This window comes from Vombatus ursinus, unplaced genomic scaffold, assembly GCF_900497805.2.
Source record: "Vombatus ursinus unplaced genomic scaffold, bare-nosed wombat genome assembly UNPS02005459.1, whole genome shotgun sequence".
Classification (NCBI taxonomy): Eukaryota; Metazoa; Chordata; class Mammalia; order Diprotodontia; family Vombatidae; genus Vombatus; species Vombatus ursinus.
The window spans coordinates 5,827,367-5,846,731 of record NW_020945237.1 but is presented as its reverse complement, the minus strand read 5'-3'; the positions used below and the strand labels follow the sequence as shown (position 1 = coordinate 5,846,731).

The window sequence follows — 19,365 nt, the reverse complement described above, 5'->3', positions numbered from 1 at the left end:
AAACACATTAGTTCCTTTTGAAAGGACTTTTTTTTTTCAATTTATAATCATAGATTCTTCTAAGGGAAACTTACAGTTCATCCAGTCCTAGAATTTCAAATGAGATAATGTATGTAGAGCACTTTGTAAATCTTAAGGTGCTATATAAATCTTAGCTTTTAGGTAGTAGTAATAATGGTGGTATTTGTATTATTAGTGTCAGCATTCCCAATTGTCAACCCCATGGGAAGATGTCTGCAAAACTTTTACTACTAAAAGCCCTTGCTTCTTTAAAACAGCAAACTGTAGAATTTTAGTACTTCTCCTTCTTTTCTTCCATTCTGACCCTTTCACCTCTGATCCCTTCATTTTGCCAAGTTCCTGCTTTTGACCTTGTGAGTTGCAAAGAGCTGCATTGACCCTGCTGAGGAAGAAAATCCAAATATTTTACTGGTCTGCAGCACTGTTTGGGTCTGGAGACACTAATTACTCTGATATCCTCATTGTACAGAGAAGGGAAATAAGTAACAGATGTGCCTCTGGACACAGTTGCTTAAAAAAAAAAGTCTCTTGTTGCTCCTGGTCTCCTTCCCTGGAATCATCTTTCAGCAAGTTCAGCCATGGAACTTTATGGTCAGTGTTGGAAAGTTTTATTTCTTGGTGGCTATCCCATTTGGCCCAATGCTGCGTAAACCGAATTGAATACATCAATAGAAATGGTCTCCACATCTTGATAATGTGCAACTTCTAGCTTAGTGAATGAATGAATAAAAAGTATTTATTAAACATTTAACTATATGCCAGGCACTGGGCTAAGTGCTGGGGATAAGACTATAAAGAGACAGCCCCTGTGCTCAAGGAGTTTTCATTCTAATAATTCGAAATGTTTATAACTCTTGCTTTTAGCCCTTGGTTAGTTTGATAGTATGGAAAGAGCTTGTTGAATTCTAGGATTGTTTTTTTGAGGTTTGGTAGTGGGATGGAAAATGGAAACTGAGGACCGTCTCCATGGCCTCATCTTTCTTCACTTCCATGACAATATGGCAGATGGGTAGAAGGTAGGAGAGAAGTAGTAAACACTGGGGGTTATTGCTTGTGGGAGATACTTTGTTGGAAAGGAAAGAAGCCCTCCTGATTCACCTTCCCACCCCCCATCCCCCACCCCCCACCTCAAATACTGCAGTGTAAGAAGTGCGTTTTTCTGGTTCCCTGAAATGGAGATGGGCACTGGGGTGAAAAGAATCAATACTGATCACATTCAAGGGTCTTTCCTTGTTAGGTGTTTCCTCTAAAAAGGGAGAAAGTAGCTAAAAATTGATATTTACATGGTGCCTTAAAGACTAGAAAGGACTTTAGGCTCAATATTTCTATATTTGAGTCTAACGACAGTCCTGAAAGGTGAGGTATATTAGGTGTTATGATTCCTAGTTTAAAGATGAGGAAGCTAAAACTCAGTGACTTGCCTACGGTCATACAGCTGATAAATGTCAAAAAGCAGGATTCAAACCCAGGTCTTTCAGACTGTACATCTATGCTCCATCCATGATCTAAAACTCTACCTTGAAATAAAACCCTCTTCTCCTACTTGCTCCCAAATCTATTTTTCAGAACAAATACAAATATGAAAGTCCATGTTCCAGACTTACCATATAGGGCTTATCAGAATATACTTTCTAGACAAGTTAACTCCTAATCCCTAACATTTATCCTCATTATAGATAGTATTCAGTCTTCAAATACAGAATTATTCTTGGTAACATGTTGGTCTCACATTAGAGCTAACATTAAATAATCTCGGGGGTTTAAAGTTGGAATAAGCCTTAGAGTCAACCATTCATTTTACAGGGGAGGAAACTGAGGCTTAGAAAGGTTGACTTGCCTAAGGTCACAGATATAATAAGAAATAGTCAACATTTTACTTCAGGCTCACTGACTCCATAGTTAGCGCTCTATTCTCTATATCACAGCTTATCCTGCTACAAATATTATATGTTCAAGAATATTATAGATATCAAAGTCTTTGAAAATATATATAAGAATATAAGAAATATAAGAAAGCAGTGGTTTCCCAGAAGGAGCTATAATAACATGAATTTGTAATTAAAGCCCTTGAATGTGATCAGTATTGATTCTTTTCACCCCAGTGCCCATCTCCATTTCAGGGAACCAGAAAAACGCACTTCTTACACTGTAGTTTCATGCATTTGTTGTTAAGTAATACTTTGTGGGAGCCTAAAACTATGTAAATGGAATTAACTGGTTGGTGATACCATCAATTGGAATTAATGTGTCTTCAGTGACTGACGGCTGAAACAAATATCTTAGACTATAATACATGGTTGAAAGTAGATCCTCTTAGACGATTTGTTTGACTTAACATTAAATTAAACAAATTTGATTTGTAAATGAAGCTGTAGAAGAACTGGATGGTTAATTCTTGACCAAATGAAGGAAGCTTAAACAAGGAATAGAAGACTCTTGGCCATGTAGTCACATGGGTGGTTTGACCATGAAAACCTCTCTACCATCTGCAAAGAGATGAGACTGAACTTTGATGATTTGATGGGGAAAAAATGTAGAATTGTTGACTATGATAGAGTTTTGATCTACTTTGCTGGAGGGTGTAAGTTGATACCATTTAAAGTACATTCAATCTCCAAGACTTCTCAAAATGCTTGAGAGTAAGAGCTCTTAAAGAATGAGGACATGTGAATTGTTCCACTTCATTTTCAAGGGTGGATATTACCCAAAGGAAATAAAAACTACTGGGAAGACCATCTTTTCATCAATGGTTATTGACTAAAAGCCCAACTGGCTTCATCTAGCATACTTTGTAGAACTTCAGAGGCATTATGGTGATGGTCTTCTATGAAGTAAACCTTTGATCTCTCCTCTAGCGGGACTTCATGGAGGGGTAATAGATGAATTTCCACTTGACTATTTCTGTCCACTACCACCTGGAGATGACCATTTGCATGAGAACTATAAGGACAACAAGGCTAGGGGATATGTGACTTCACTAAATTCAGAGGAAGGTGGGAGGGCTGAGCATGCTAAATTCAATTCCCTGTTGTCTACCTCAGGATTGAACCCTTGCAGCTTGATCCTTGCTCAGTCAGTCAATCAACTAGCAATTTATTAAGCACCTACTTTATGCCCAGCAGTAAGCTGAGTATTAGGGATAAAAAGAAAGGCAAAAAACAGCCCCTGCTCTCAAGGAACTCCCAGTCTAATGGGGGAGTTAACATGTAAATAACTATGTAAAAGCAAGATAAATATGGGATGATTTAAGGGTAGTCCCAGAGAGGAGGTGTTAAGGATACAGAGGACTGGGAAAGGCTTCCTGCAGAAAATGGGACACTTGAAAGAAACCAGGAAAGCTAGAATGCAGGGAGGAAGAAGAGAGCCCTAGGCATAGGGGATAGTAGCAATGTTCAGAGCCAGGAGGTAGAGTGTCTAACACTATAAGGAACAAGGAGGCCAGTAGCACTGGATCACAGAGTGAGTGAAAGGGCAAGGGGTGTCAGAAGGCTAGAGAGGCTATGTTGATCCTAGTTTTTACCCAACTTCTGCCTCTTGACCTTGCTTTCTGCCTCTGGTCATTTTGCTGCCAAGACTCACATCCCAGTTACTGACATTAGCTTTTCCACATGACTCCTCTGGCCCTGGCAGTCCCTTGTCCCTCCCAACTAGAAAGGCTTCAAGCAGTGTCAGGGAACCGAGCCAGCTGCAGCCCATCCTGAGCCCTGTGCCTCATCCTAGCCTCGGGCAGGACACGAGAAAGCAGAAAATGTGACATCAATGGTATTCTGGTTGTCATTTGTCTTGTCCCCCTTCCTTGTGGGAATTTACTTCACATGGTATTCTGATGGGTCCCTTTCCTCCCTACCCCCAATAAGAATTATTTTTTTCTTAATGAAAGACTATATTACTTTGCTTCAGTAGCTGGAACTGCCTCTTGTGAGGTTTTAGACTATGCATGCATACATACACACACAGATATATATTTTTTTGCAGGAAGTGTTGAATACATAGGATCTAGCAGATGGTTATGTAACAATATATTGCTCACCACCATCATAAACTGCTGGCATATTGCAGAGACTTTGAATGGCTATTTAACTACAGACCATTAGTGAGCTTTTCATTTTCAAGAACAATTAGAAAACACAGCACTTGGAAACAGACTGTGTCCCTGCCCAGAAAGATGGGAAAAGCATTCTAACATTCATTTACAATGTACCAGAATTTTGCAGAAGTTGATTCTGTCTTCATTGGATCACAGATTGAGAGCTAGAGAAAGGACTTAAGAGGTCATCTGGCCCGGTCTCTTCCATTTTCTTATATGGAACTTGAAACCCAAGAAAGTAAGTGACTTGCTGAGTGTCAGACAGGTAGTAAGTGACCTAGCCCTGATTGGCTCTTAGTCTCCATCCAAGAATGAATCAGTATAGGGGCAGTGAATAGAGCTCTGGCCGTGGAGTCAGGAGGATCTGAGTTCAAATCTAGCCTCAGACACTTAACCCTTACTAGCTGTGTGACCCTGGGCAAGTCACTTAACCCCGTTGCCTCACCAAAAAAAGAATGCATAAATATGAAAGTATTCCCAAAAGCCTTGTTTATAAGGCACTTGCAACTATGGGAAGGTGCTACTCTACAAAGCACTTGCAACTATAAGATGTTATTCTATTTAGTTTAATGGAGTTTCTTTTCTTGGCAAAGAAATTGGGGAAAGAATATTTCAGTATAACATCTGTATATCACAATCTTCCAAATGACATAGTTTAGGCATGAAGTCTTATGTCAAGGATCTCAAACTCCTTGAACATCTTTAACTGATGATCCCAAAGCTTTACCTCATTGGTCTCAAAAAGCAGTTTGCTGGGCTTATCCCCTACCCTGTCATAACTTCCCTTGGAGACTTCTCATGAGAAGGAGATGGTGGCCACCAGCAGCTTCTTGCAGACCTTATCATCAAACTCCCAGTATCTGGACCATTATAATGAGCTAGCATTTATATAGCCCTTTAAGGTATATATCTATATCTGTATAGCTTTATAAATATCTTATTTATAAATCACCCTGCGAAGTAGGTACTATTATCCCCTACTGTACAGATGGGGATAGTGAGGCTGAGAGAAACTAGGTACTTTCCCAACTTAGTAGTTGGGTTTGAGACAAGATTTGAACTCAGGTGCTCCTAACTCAAGGCCCAACGCTCTATCCACTGCAACCTAACTACCATTACTTCTCCTCACATTATCTCAATCCAGTGATTAGAACTCTCAGATTGAGACCCCTTTATTGTTTTATGATAAGATCATAAACCTGGGGAAATTGAAAGCTTTTTTTATTTTTGAGGGAAAGGCTTGAGATCTGTGTCTCAGGGAAAAATATTACCTTAGTCTATATTTTTGCCTAAGGCACTTATTAGTGGTAGTATGGCATATGGGAGAGAGGGCTAGCTTTAAAGTTAGGAAGACCTGATTTTAAGCCCTACTGCTGACATATACTGGTTGCTATGGTAGAAAGAATATTGGTTCTGGAGTCAGAGGGATTGGGTTCAACCTCTACTTTTGATACTGCTGTATAACTTAAGAAAATCACTTAACCTCTCTGAGACCCAATTTCCTCATCTTTCAAATAAGAGCAGAGGTGACTAGGCTCATAGATTTAGTGCTAAGAAGGACTTTAGCAGCCATCTTCATTTTATATATAGATGAGCCCAGATAAATGAAGGAACTTGACTATGGTCGTTGTTTCTCCAACAATGTCTTACACGTTGCTTCCCTTATTAAAGATGCTCAAAAAATGTTTGTCAAATGATTGAAAATGGGATGCATCATTGCATTGCATTAATATTGGGAACATGGAATGAGGTGTTGGATATCCACTGTGCTCAGAAAAGAGGAATCGGTCCTGTCTTGCTCCATTTCCCAGCTGGGATTCTATACTGTATGTACCGAATTTATGTCCTGTTGTAGGTATTTTTATTGATTTCTTATGGTTTTTTAAATTTGCTTTTTCTCCTCTTTGCTAACAAAGCTCCTTAGCGCTTTTCTAATTTCATATCTGGAACTCTGAGATCTCTTCCTCTCAGATGCTTCTGAGGCTTCAGTGATTACAAGGCAAGCTGTTTATATAATTTTGGAAACTTGTAGCAGGAAAAGTGATTTGGGATTCCCTTTAGAAACAAGACTTTCTAGGACAAACTTAATTTGAAAAAAAAATAAACAAACCAACAAATAAAAAACCTTTCATAAAAAGCAAAGTGTTGTCTGGGAGTCTTGAAGATAATGTCAGAAACTTCATTTCTGATCTTTCAGATTCCTGAAGAGCTCAATATTCTTCTCTGAAATCTGTTTATCTTTGTAAGGATTTCAGATTATGAAATTCAAGGCCTTCAGGCCACAGTAGGCCTAGAAATATATTGAAGAGAAGCAGAAAAAGCAGAAAGAAAAGAGATTGAAAAGAGCAGAAGTAAGTGTAAAGGGGAGACATAGCAGGAAAGTCTATAAAAAAAAATAAGTTGTAAGTATGTAATAGAGATTTGTGCTTTCAAATACAATATATTTACCTTTTTCTGTACTTTATCTATGATAAATGATTGTGTTCGATGTTTGTCAAATTTGTAATAAAAAAGGACTTTTTAGAAAAAAGATTTGCATTAGGGACAAAGGGTCCTGAGTTATATTTCAGAATTCCTTCCAAGAAGTTATATTGAATTTTTATTTTTAACTAGTTATCCATATTTTCTGTATTTTCGCATTTATTTGTGTATAATAATCTTGCTAAGAATTACATAAGGATTGTTTAAACATACACACATACAGATGTATGTTTCTTTTCCTTTTTTTTGATATGTTTGTGCAGAATTCCTCTTTGTGATTGTTTCATATTATGTTAACTTATTATTAGAAGACAAACCTTTCCCCCCTATCTTTCTTATAGAATATTTTCAAATAGCAATCTTTATTCTACATGTGAAGAGTTTATCTCATGTCCTCTCTCTGTCTTGGGTCCAATTCTGGCTAGCCCCTGTGTCATGAGTTCAAGCCAAACTCAACTAAATGAAGCTTGGGATTTCCTAGCAATTGATGACTTTGGGGAAACAATGATTATTCTAGGGTGAAAACTGGTATTTACATTCTCCTTGCCCCAAGCTTAGAATTGTTCTGAGGGCCCTGAACTAAGTGAAGAAGCCCCAACCAAAAACCTGAATGATTTCTGGAAGCATGCCTAAGTGTCCTCCAGATGGAGATGAGCCAGTGTTACCCTGGATGTCCCTTACGGCCTTTATCGCATTGCTTTGTTTCACCCCTGAGGATTGGGCAAAAATTAGATTGACCTTTAGGGGTCAGGTTTCAAGAAAATGGCTCTGAAAAACCTCCCTATTTGTGTGCTATTTGTGTTGTTCCGTGATTTAATTCTGTCACCTGCTTATCTCAGCAGTAGACTGCTACCTCCCTTGTAGACTCAATCTTATTTTCCTTATGAGTTTCTTTATGATCCTATAAGAAGTGTGTGATGAGCTCTAAGGCTGAGAATGAACTCATATTCACAATGGATACTAAGGACAATAAAAAGGGATTTTTAAAAAAGCTCTGCTGGGGAAAAGAAGAGGATAAAATAAGGATATAGATCCACCGCTGGGAGATAAATGTAATTATGATAATTGACTTCCATGGCATTCGTGTTGATTTGCAGATAGCTAACATGGCAGGTAACAAAATCAAGATTCAAAAGGTCCTCAACATGCTAGAATGATGGGGCAAAGCTAGTGAGATGAAATTTAACAGAGAAAAATGTAAAATTCTATACTTAGGTTAAAAAATTAATTTCACAAATACAAGAGAGGGGAGGTGTGGCTAGACAATTCATTTTTAAAAAGATCTGGGGGATCGTGTACTCATTCTGAGTCAAGGATGTAATATGGCTGCCAAAACCCAGGGAGGCATCGGTTTTTGCTCTGTTCTTTGCCCTGGTCAGACCACAGCTGGAATGTTATTTTTAGCTGTGGACTCCCTATTTTAGAAAGGACACTGTTAAGCTGATGACCATCCAGAAGAGGGTGATCAAGATGGTGAGAGGTCTGGGGAAAATGTTCTTTGATGATCATTTAAAAGAACTGGGGATATTTAGGCTAGAAAAGAGAAGAGGAAGGGAGGATGTGATAGTTGTCTTCAAATACAGGCAGTCCTGCCATAATATAATATATGTGTTCTAATGCTAATGAAAGGCATAGGGATAATGGGAAAAATGGGGTTACAGGCACAACATTCAGTGGTAGGCACTTAGTAAATGTTTGTGAAATTGAATTTTAAACTTCATTCTCTTCCTTGTGAACAAGACTCCAAGAGATCACAGGAGAATTTATTTACAACTTTTTTGTTGAAAAGAACTAGAGTGATAAACCATTGGACCCAGAAGGGGATTTAGAGATAGATATCTCACCTATGGATTGTCTGATCTCTGAGTCAGCAGTATCTAAACTGATCAGGTTTGATCAGGGCTGTATTCTACTATTTGGGTTCTTGGGGAGTGTCATGAAAACATTTGATAATCTTGACAATTCAGCCATATTGAGCTCTGAACTACATTTGCGGTGTTGATCTTCATTGCCAATTGTGCCCTGACCATATGTTCTCTTTGGAATGACTCCTGTTTTGCAGAATCACAAATTATGAAGAGATTTTTTTTCATTTTCTTGTTCCTTCCTCTCCCTCTCCTTTTTTCCCCCATGTGAGATTTTTTTCTTTAAAGTATACTTCCTAAATATTCATCTGCTTTCTACTAGTATATGCCCTTGGGGTTAATGTTTCAAAATCACGTTGAGTAAGTGAAGAGTAGCTATTTATTTTTGATTAAATTTATCTAAATCAGAACCTGCTGTCCTTGCCTGGAGGAGGAGGATGGTGTTACAAGGTAAAAGCCAGTGTGGATGCTTTGTCAGGTGAAGACATCATTATTGTGAAATAGAAGAAGTTAAGCTTGGGTGTCCTCCTTGCCTGGGCAGTTAGGTGGTTCAGTGGGTAGAGTGCCAGACCTGGAGTCAAGATGGCAAGACTCATCTTCCTAAATTCAAATCCAGCCTCAGACACTTACTAGCTGTGTGACCCTGGGCAAGTCACTTAACCTTGTTTCCCTGAGTTCCTCATCTGTAAAATGAATTAGAGAAGGAAATGGCAAACCACTCCACTATCTTTGCTAAGAAAATCCCAAAAGGGTCACAAAGAGTGGGACACCACTGAAATGACTGATCAGCAAAATCTCCTTGCCTTCTTTCTCAGTGTCTCTGTCTTTCCCTCCACTGTACCACATGCTGAACCCTGGCTGGCCTAGCCACCCACCACAACAGCTCAAGCAAAAAGGCTTTCCCAATAGGTCAGCTAGGTGGCGCAGTGGATAGAGCACTGGCCCTGAAGTCAGGAGGACCTGAGTTCAAATCCGGCCTTAGACCAAACACTTGACACTTACTAGCTGTGTGATCCTGGGCAAGTCACTTAACCCCAATTGCCTTAAAAAAAAAAAAAGATTTTTCCTTAAATTATCAGTCGTATCACATTTCCAAAGAAACTTTCCTTGTGCTAGATGGGCAGAAAAACTTACCCACATTAATGTGTTCATGGTTTCCCTTTGGTCACAAAACAACCTGTTCTTCCTACTCACTAAGGCTAATTCATCTGCTTGTGCCTTGACTCCCATTTCCTTCTACATCTTCCCCATCCTTGCTCTAGCTGTCATCCCTTTTCTTTCACTAATCTTCATTCTTTCCCTTTGCCCCCGACTTCTTCCCTTTTTGAATATACTTAGCTCTCCTTAAGCCTAAAAGCTTTCCCTTGACTCTTCTACTCCATATAGCTAAGCTCTCTGTCACCTTCCCTTTCGCTTTTACATTTCTGAAGGGAAAAAACAAAACAACCGAACAAACATTATCTATATCCTCTCCCTTCAGTGACTCAACACGCACTCATTCCTTAGCTCAGCTTTTTGCAATGTTTTCCCTCATCATTCTACTGAAACTTCTCTCCAAGACATTGCCATTGCCCTTCTAGCTGCTAAATCCAATGACCTTTTTATAAAGCCTTCTTCCCATTGACCCTTTGGAGCATTTGACACTGCAGACCACTCCCTCCCACTGGATTCCTTGGCTTCAGAGACAACACATCGTCCTGATTCTCTTCCTTTTCTAATTGTTCCTTTTCGGAATCATTCACTGACCTCTAAGCCTTTATCTGATTCTTCAGAGTTGAATGTTGCCCAAGGTGCTTACTTTGTCCTTCTCTTCCTTCTGTAAGCTCTCTCCCTTGGCATTCCTGCAGAATGTAAGCTCCATTTATTTTTTGTCTTTGTACCCCTAGTGCCTAGCTCAGTGCTTGGTAGGTAGCAGGTGCTTAATTAATGCTTGTTGAGTTGAATTCCATTCACTCCCGTGGTTTCCACTACTCTCTCAGTTCAAATGGCTCTTTCTTCTATTTATCTAGCCCTAACTTCTGTTCCACATTCCAGATCCAAGCCACCAGTAGCCTATGACACTTCTCTACCTGAATGTCCTGCCATCACTGCAAATGCAGTATGTCTAAAACTGGACTTATTATCATTCCTCTTAAATCTGCTTCTCCTTTTTATGTCACTGGAACCGCCATTAACCCAGTCTACAATGTTCGAAAGTATGTGTTCTCTATGACTCTTCCCTCTCTCTCTCTCACCTCTCATATTCCCTTTGTAACATCTCTCGCATTCATCCCCTCACCTCTTCTCCTCCTGTCACCATCATAGTAAAAGCCCTCATTATCCCTTGCATAGATTATTTCAATAGCCTATTAAGAGGTCGTCCTTCCTCTACCCTTTCCTCCTACTTCGACATTAATCTTCCTTATTTATACATATATTCATGATGGTCTTCCATTAAAAAAAATTCTTCACTGCCTCCCTATTACCCATCAAGTAAAGTTCAGATTTATCTACCTGGCACTAAAGACCTCCACAATATCTAAGAACATTAACTCTCCAAACTTATCTCATATTACTTTCCTACACCAAGTCTGTGTTCCAACCAAACTGGACAATTCCCAGTCCCTCCCTTGCCCTATCCTGCCTGACCAGTGTCTCTCACACACACTTTACATACTTTGCTTCTTATATTTATTCAGCATGTTCCATATGTCTAGAATGTTATCCCATTTTCTCTGCCTGCTGAATTCCAAATTATCTTTTTCAGCTCAAATGCTACCTTATATAGGAAGTCTTCTCACATCACACTTTCTAATTTTTTCATGTGATTCTATTTTTTTAAACTATTTTATCAAAAGAAAGACAGTGTATTTTACTGGTTAGAGAGCTGCCCTTAGAAGACCTGGATTCAAGTCTTTCCTCTGACACCTATTGGCTGGAAAGAGGTTACCCAATCTCTCTATGTTCAAGGACCTAAGACTCCACCTTGCAGAGAAAGTGGCAACTTGTATTGGTAGAATTCTCTGTATCGATGAAATCATAGGGCATGTCTTTATCCCTATTCTAGTTTATTAGAATTTTAACAATGAACATCGATCCAGCAACTCAACTTGTTTAATAACTTTTCATTTGAATAAATTAATTACAGTGCATAAATTATCAAAGTATTTTTTTCATGCACTCTCTAAATCCCCTTCGATATTCTTATTCTGATATGCCTTTCTTCGTATGATCATGGTTAATGTGTGATCCACCCCTCTGCGTTATAACTACCTTACTGTCTCAGCCTCTATTAGATTGTAATCTTCATGTGGACGGGGACTCTGTCTTATCTGTGCTTTGCATCTCCCTCAATACCTGGCCTAGTGTTGTACTCAACCTTCTCTTCCCTTTTCCTTCTCTTTCCCTCCCCTTCTTCCTCTCTTTCTCCCCCTAACCATAAGTGGTTTATAATGTTTATTGAATGTGGGGTTTTTTTTTTTAATTTAAAAGGTTAGTTTGTCATCCTTTCCAGGCAACACTTTTGCATTTTCACAAGGGTCTTTTGGAGTAACTAAATTAATACAGTGGATAGAGTTCCAGGCCTGGAATCAGGAAGACCTGAGTTCAAATCCAGCCTCAGACATGTATGAGCTGTGTGACCCTGGACAAGTCACTTAACCTCTGTCTGCCTCAGTTTCCTCATCTGTAAAATGAGAACAACAATTGTATCTACCTCCCAGGTTGTTATGAGGATCAAATGAGATAATAATTATAAAAGTGTTTAGCACAGTATTGGGACATAGTAAGCACTATGTTAGCTAATGTAAATGTTAGCTGCGGCTGCTGCTAATGATGATGATGAAGAAGACCAAACTCTGGAATTCACCCAAAAGAGCAAGTTGGGGCAAACATTACAGATGAGGGAGATATTTGAGAGAAGAGGGTTTCCATTGCACCATGTAGGCAGCTGCCTATTCTGCCTATGTGCATGGTCTACCTATTTGCACGGGCCAACCCAGGCCAACCCAGGCCAACCCAGGCCAACCCAGAGGTGAGTGCACCTGGGAATGGCTCTGCTGCTTCTTTATAATTAGTTGGATCTGCAAAAAGGAGACTAGACTCAAAAATACAGAAACAAGATAATCCTAGGAAGAACTCAGTCTTGTTTTAAATGACCTCGCTGGAACTCTTATTGGTGCCTTCGTCCCCAAACTAGACCAGGGTTATTCTTGTTTACCTAATCCTCCCGTCTACGCATCAAATTCTGAAGGGACTGGCTTATGAAGAGCGGGCTCATTCCCGGACAACACTGTGGTTAGGCCCAGAATGTAGAAGACACACTTTCCTTTCTTTACCTCTATCCCTTTTCCCCCTTTCACTGAAGGACTCGGTATTTCCTGCTCCCCTCAGCTACTCAGGGTTCCCCATGGCAATATCCTGCCCGCATCTGCTATTTCTAGGCAGTGTCTTATGCTTCAAAATTACTTCTCTTTCCTTCCCCACCTAATTCTTTCCTCACTGCCTTGCCCTTACCCTCAATGAAAACTGCCATTCTCTGAATGTACCCTTAGATAAAAAGGATTACATTAAACTGATTCATACATGGATATTTTAAAAAATCTTTTAGCTTGTTACCCTGCAGGAATATTTACCTTTTAAAAGTAGATACCTGTTTGAGATAGGTAGATTAATAGAAAGAAAGATAGATCGATAGATGGTTTGATAGTTAGATGGATAGGACAAGCATTTATTAGACGCATAGTAATGATGATAATACAACTATAAGCAAATAAAGACAGGCCCTACCCTTGAGGAGATTGCACTGAAATGGAGAAGACAGCCTTAGGACAGTGCATAGCATGTAGTAGGTGTTATATTGACTGACTGATTGACACATGAGAGGGAGCTGGAAAGAGAGGGAGGTCAAGAAGAGTACAGGGGGAGGAGGGGAGGGAAAAATCCTGAAACCTGAGTGGAGGTAGGAGTGAAGTGATCATGATCTGGGCGCCTCATGAAATGGAGGTTGGGGATAGGTGCTCCCCTATCTGAAGAGAGGGACACAGGGCAGAGGCATCTGTGAGGTGAGAAGGCTGGGGAGATTGGGAGGGTAGAGTGGAGCCTTGAGGTGGGGACAGTACCCATGATGTCATTTCGTATAGGGAGCTTCCAGGTGAGGAAATTCCCTCCACCAAATCAGATGGCTACTTTCTGTGCAACTTACAGCCTTAGAGTTGCCTGGAGTACTAAGAAGTTAAGTAACTTGCGGAGAGTCACAGAACCAGGATATATCAGAGGCAGACCTTGAACTTGGGTCCTTCTGTCTTTGACAACAGGATCTAGTCACTATGTCATGCTGCTTCTGGGACAGTGGGTTTTAGGCAATGCCACAACAGGAAGAAAGAACTAGGCAGGGAAGGAAGGAGAGATTTTGGGTAAAGGGGACTTCCTTAGTCCCTTCGATTTTAAATCACAACTTGTTGGCAATTGTCTACTCTGCTTACTGGTAAAACCAGCCCTTGAGAAAGGAATTTGCTGTATCAGACTATTTTTGGACCTTACAGAGGTAGAACAAGCAGATGTTTTGTTTTTTGTTTTCTGTGAAAATCCTATGATTCACAATCACTTTCACTCAGTGGGGATCAGGTAAATTCACTGCTCTGCAAGGAGTCCTTAATTGGTGGGGAAATAAATAGATTAACCCCCCCCTTTCCCTGTTCAAATGCTGCTTGGGTTTCTTTCCATGTCTCTCTCTCTTTTACCAGCATCACTTAGATGAAAAGACAGCTAAGTCAGCTTACATTTCCCAGTGCTTTGATTTGACTGCACACTAACCTGCCTTTTGGTTTTGGCTTACTTGGAGAATTTATCAGTTATGCTATTTTTAATGGCTGTATGAGGCTGATGTCAACTTTTTTCTCCCTTCCTTCTGTCTTTCCCTCCCTCCCTTTCTCCTTCCTCCTTCCCTCTTTCCTTCCTTCCTTCTTCCCTCTTTCCTTCCTTCCTTCTTCCTTCCTTCATTTCTCCCTCCCTCTCTTCCTTCCTCCCTCCCTTTCTTCTTTCCAAGTAATTGTGGTTTTAGATCTATGAGAATGGAAATAGCACTCTGGGAAGAACCTGTGTGAAGTGATGCAGCTTTTTCTCCCTATGATGGCCAAAGCTTTATCTTCTCTATTTCCACTTGCAGGGAGGAGAACATTGTTACTACCATGGCTACATTAGAGGATACCCTGATTCCTTTGTTGCCCTGTCGACATGCCATGGACTCCAGTAAGTTTTATAAGTTACTCAGTTACGCTTTTTCTCCAGTACCTTTTAATGCTCTGTCTCTGATGTTACTGTTATCCTGGCCTATTGTAGACTAGATCAGGATAAGGTTTAACTGCAGATCAGGGATGGACCAGGCTCTTCCCTCTTTTTTTTTCCCATCAATTCAACAAAATATTAAGTATTTACTACTTGCCAGATTTTGAGCTGGGTGTTGGGAATGTAGAAGTAAAAATGAAGCAAGTCATACCGTTAAAGAGTTTACGTTCTAAGAATATAATTTTTCTTCTGAGGACTGTTTTAGTCTTGACCTAGAAATTCTGATATATTGTCTCCATCATTATCTCATAATCATTATTCATCATTATCATCTTCATCATCTCTTTCCACATATTTATTGTTTCTATGATTTGTTATTTAACCTACTTATTCAGGATGTCATTATTAAGCTTTTTAAAGCTTTAATTAAGCATTTAGCTTTTGCTTGTGTCTCCTATATTTATTATTTTTGTTGTATTGTAGCCTGTAAATGATGCATTTAGTTAAATCTTCTTTATATACTAATTTACATGTTCTAACACATGGTCTGTTTTTGTAAAGGTACCATGTGGTGCTGAAACATATGTATATTCATTAATCTTCCTATTCATAAGATTGAATGTCTTTCACCTCTAAATTCTCCAATATTTTTTTTCAGTTCTACATTTTCCATTTTAGTTATCTTTCTGTTAGATTTGTCTAGCTAGGAGCTTACATTCTAGCTGTTTCTATGCCGAAAGGATTTTCTGAATCAGGGCTATTATTGAAACTATGTTTTTATTATGTACTGCTTAGAATTTTCCCTTAAAAATAATATTCTTTGGAGGTGCCTTTAACCTGATTTTTATCAGATTGTATAGCTTTGAGGATTGAATAATTTGGTTGATTTTTCTATGGCTTTTCTCATTATTGACCTTAGTTACATTATAGTATTTTTAACACAAATGTGCATATATATATGTTTATACATATACATGCCTATGTATGTGTGTATATATGTATATGTACATGTATGTGTGTATAGGTATAGATATAGATAGATACATAGTCCATACTCACGATTTCAGTAGTGTGGGTAACTCCTCATGTGACAGCTCTCTCCACTGACACAGATTGGCAGATTCTCTATAACTTAATTTTTAGAATTGCCTGGGAAACAAGAGATTAAGTGACTTGCCTACAGTCACACAGCTAGTATAAGTCAGAGGTGAGACTAGAACCAAGGTCTTCCTAGCTCCAATGCTCTATCCATTATACTAAGTCCCTCTATAAACATCTAACAGTAATTTATTGGTGTATGACCTAATGATATTGTATTTGGAAACGGGCAGCAGGTAGAAGTTCATGTATTTGAAACCTTTGCTTTCAGGCAGACTAATCCTAGCCCATACTAGATTCATGGTGGTTCTGTTCCCTTAGATCTTCATAGAAGGCAGTACGTGCCTGTTCTCAATTGCCTACTTCCTAGCTTACAACCTTCATGGTAAGAAAATTCTTTCCCAACTCAACTTGGGTTTGAGTTATAACTCAGGCACTAATTAGCTTTTTCACTTGATCTTCCTTGTCCTCAGTTTCCTTATCTGTAAAACAAGATTAGACCAAATGATTTCTAAGAACCGTTGAGACCCAACAATGCTGGATATTATATAATCTAGAGTCAGTGCCAATTTGTAGTTGGAGATTTTTCAGCTCAAAAATGGAAGTCTTATGAACAAGTATCTGGTAAGGGAGATGCTACAGAGAACCATCATGGAGTAGTCTTGGAATCAGGAAGACCTAGATTCACATTCTACCTCTGAAACATAATGGTTGTATGACCCTGGATAAGTCATTTAACCTCTTAGTGGTCAGCTCTTTGAGAGCTTAAATTGCAGAATCTGCATTTTTGAAAGAGTTTCATTACCAAAATCACAAAAAAATAAAATAAAACTTTATTAAATCACTTTCCTTCTAGGCACAGATATCTTTTCATAATTTGTGGCTTAGTGGTATGCTCATAGCTATGTGCAGGTAGGATTACTTTGGCTTAGATTTCATTAGATAAGAATTTGGAATAAAAATGCTTTACTCATACCCTGTCATAGACACTTTGTCACCCAGTTTTACTTGCGGCGTCTTCTCGACTGTCAGTCAGATCAAGAAGCCCTAGATAAAATGTATTTTGTGAGAAGTTATTAAGCATTAAATCATGGTACATGATGTCTCAGGCAGAGGGATTATGCTGGTCTAGCCATGACTTGCCTCTTGTAAATAACCAAGAACACAATGACATAAAGATAGATTTTTTTTTTTCTATCTGTAGCCTTAAGATAAAGAAAACAAAATGGGAAATATTAAAGTTTGGGTGCTTTTTCACATAGAACTTGCAAAGACACATATTCCAGAGATGAAAGATTGCTCTGTAATGTCCCAGGTCTGGGGGGGTGCAGTGACCCACCAGCTTTGATTTTAGAACAGGTTGTCAGAGCAGGAAGCAACTCATATGTGAGTTTACCACCCCCTGGTGGTGACTTATAAAAATGGCTGCTTTCATCTCCTTTCAACAAGTTATTTTCATGGAACTCTGAAATTTTAAAATAGGAAATGATGTTAGTAGGGGTGAATAAGTCTCTGTGGGATCTAGACTTGAAGAATTTGGAAGCATTTACTCATGATTTTTAACATTAAAAATTGTGGTATCTTTAAGACAAAAATGAAAACACTGTAAAATGGAAAACAGATTTATCATGTTGCTTGCATTTTTAACAGTTAAATTCATATTTTAGTATTGAAATACAAAGATACTACCTTATTTTTAATTTTTGACTTTCATAAATAGAAAAGAAAAATTGCATTTGGAAAATAAAAAAATATTAATTATAAACTCAATGAAATTAATTATAAAATCAAATAATTTATAAAAGAAGAAAACCACTAAGTTTGCTTTTTAAAATGCACAAAATTTTATATTTTTCCCATATGACATAAAACTACTTGTCTTACATATTAACTAGATTGCCATAGTCAGAAAGACCTGGGTTTAGGTCTTTGCTCTGGTACATGCTGACTATGTGACCCTGGTCATAAATTCGTCCCTTATCCTTAGATCTGACAGGTAAATTTTTGTATGCTCCCCTAATTTATTTATAATATCACCCTTTATGTCTAAGTCATTTATCCATTTTGACCTTTCTTTGGTATATGGTGTGAGATGTTGGTCTATGCCTAGTTTCTGCCAAACTGCTCTCCACTTTTCCCACCAATTTTTGTCTAATGGTGAGTTCTTGTCCCAAAAGCTCGCATTTCTGGGTTACTATGATTACTATGATTACATTAGATTACTATGGTCCTTCACTACTATGTATTGTGTACCTAATGGGATCCACTTTTCCACCACTGTCAGTGCCTGAGGCAATTCCCTAAGACTGTAAATTATAGAACGCATGATGATCCATCTACACTGGTAGAAGAAGTTTCTCACTGGTGGTTCCCCATACCACTGGAATCATGGGGTGTGTGCACTTAAGACTTTTTGGATACCATATATATGAGTGATATTTACAAGACTATAAACATTTTCTAAATTCCAACTGTGTGCAGAACAGTGTGCCAGGGCACTGGAAGAGCTATCAAGTGCCACTAAGGAGACCATAGTCCAGAATCAGGATGAGATACAGACACAGTGTTATATAGTACATGAAAGGAAAGGAAAGGACAAATTTCTTTATTAAGCACATACTATGTTCCAGGCACTGTGCTAAGCACTTTACAAATATTATCTCATTTGATATTATCAATGGAGTGGGGAGGGTCAGGGAACCCTTCCTGAGGGAGTTTTACATTTATGTTGGTTTTAAGGAATGAGTAGGCATTCAAAAGGAAAAGAGGAGAGAGGGCATTCCTAGCAAAGGAAGGAAGATGTGAAAGAACACAATTCATATTCAAGAGGCAGAGGAATGACCCATTTGGGTGGAGCATGAGAGGAGAGTAATAAAAGATACGCCTAGAAAGGTAGAATGTAATCAAGGTGTGGCAAGCTAGCAACCAACTACTTGTTTGTTTAATAAACCATATGTTGTTTATTATTATATTATAATATGTTGTTTAATAAACATTTTAAATAAAATTACTTGATTAGTATTAGTTCCTAACCTAAAATACTCTTAAACTCATAAGCATATACTTTCCTAAATGAATATAACATGAAAAGGTGATCACATTACTCAGTATTGTTACAAAGACTGAGGTCCATAACACCTTAGAACATTAGAGATGTAAGGGGTCTTGGACACAGTCTAGTCCAATCTCCATTTTATATGAAATTCTGGGATTGAATTGGTCCTGGGATTGAAGCCCAGCTCCTTCCTTTATCACTTGATTTAAGACTTCCTGTTTATATTTCTGGAGTCATAATTTTTACTGCTGACCTATACATAGTATAGAGGGTAAAGTCTTCTAGGATCTCAAGTGTACTCACACAAGTGAACAAATAGGTAGAAGAAGTAGGCAATAGTTTAATGGAGCAGGTAGAATGAAAAATTCAGACCCATTATAGATATTAGTCATTTATGGTTCTAAAGTTTATCATAACCATCTGACATCCGGGTAAGTGGTGATCAGAGCAGTGGCTGGCAACATTTCTTACTTGAAATTCCAACCTTACAATAT

General features: G+C 38.6%; 1 protein-coding gene across 7 annotated transcripts in view; it reads left to right on the top strand.

The window, feature by feature from the left end:
- The window catches only part of ADAM22 (ADAM metallopeptidase domain 22), a 259,774-nt gene that overhangs the window by 142,653 nt on the left and 97,756 nt on the right, over window positions 1-19,365 (top strand). For all 7 annotated transcript variants that reach the window (XM_027847939.1, XM_027847941.1, XM_027847938.1 and 4 more), the window contains exon 5: window positions 14,600-14,682. In XM_027847939.1, coding sequence (XP_027703740.1) covers window positions 14,600-14,682 — 83 coding nt within the window. The remainder of the gene's footprint in view (window positions 1-14,599; window positions 14,683-19,365) is intronic.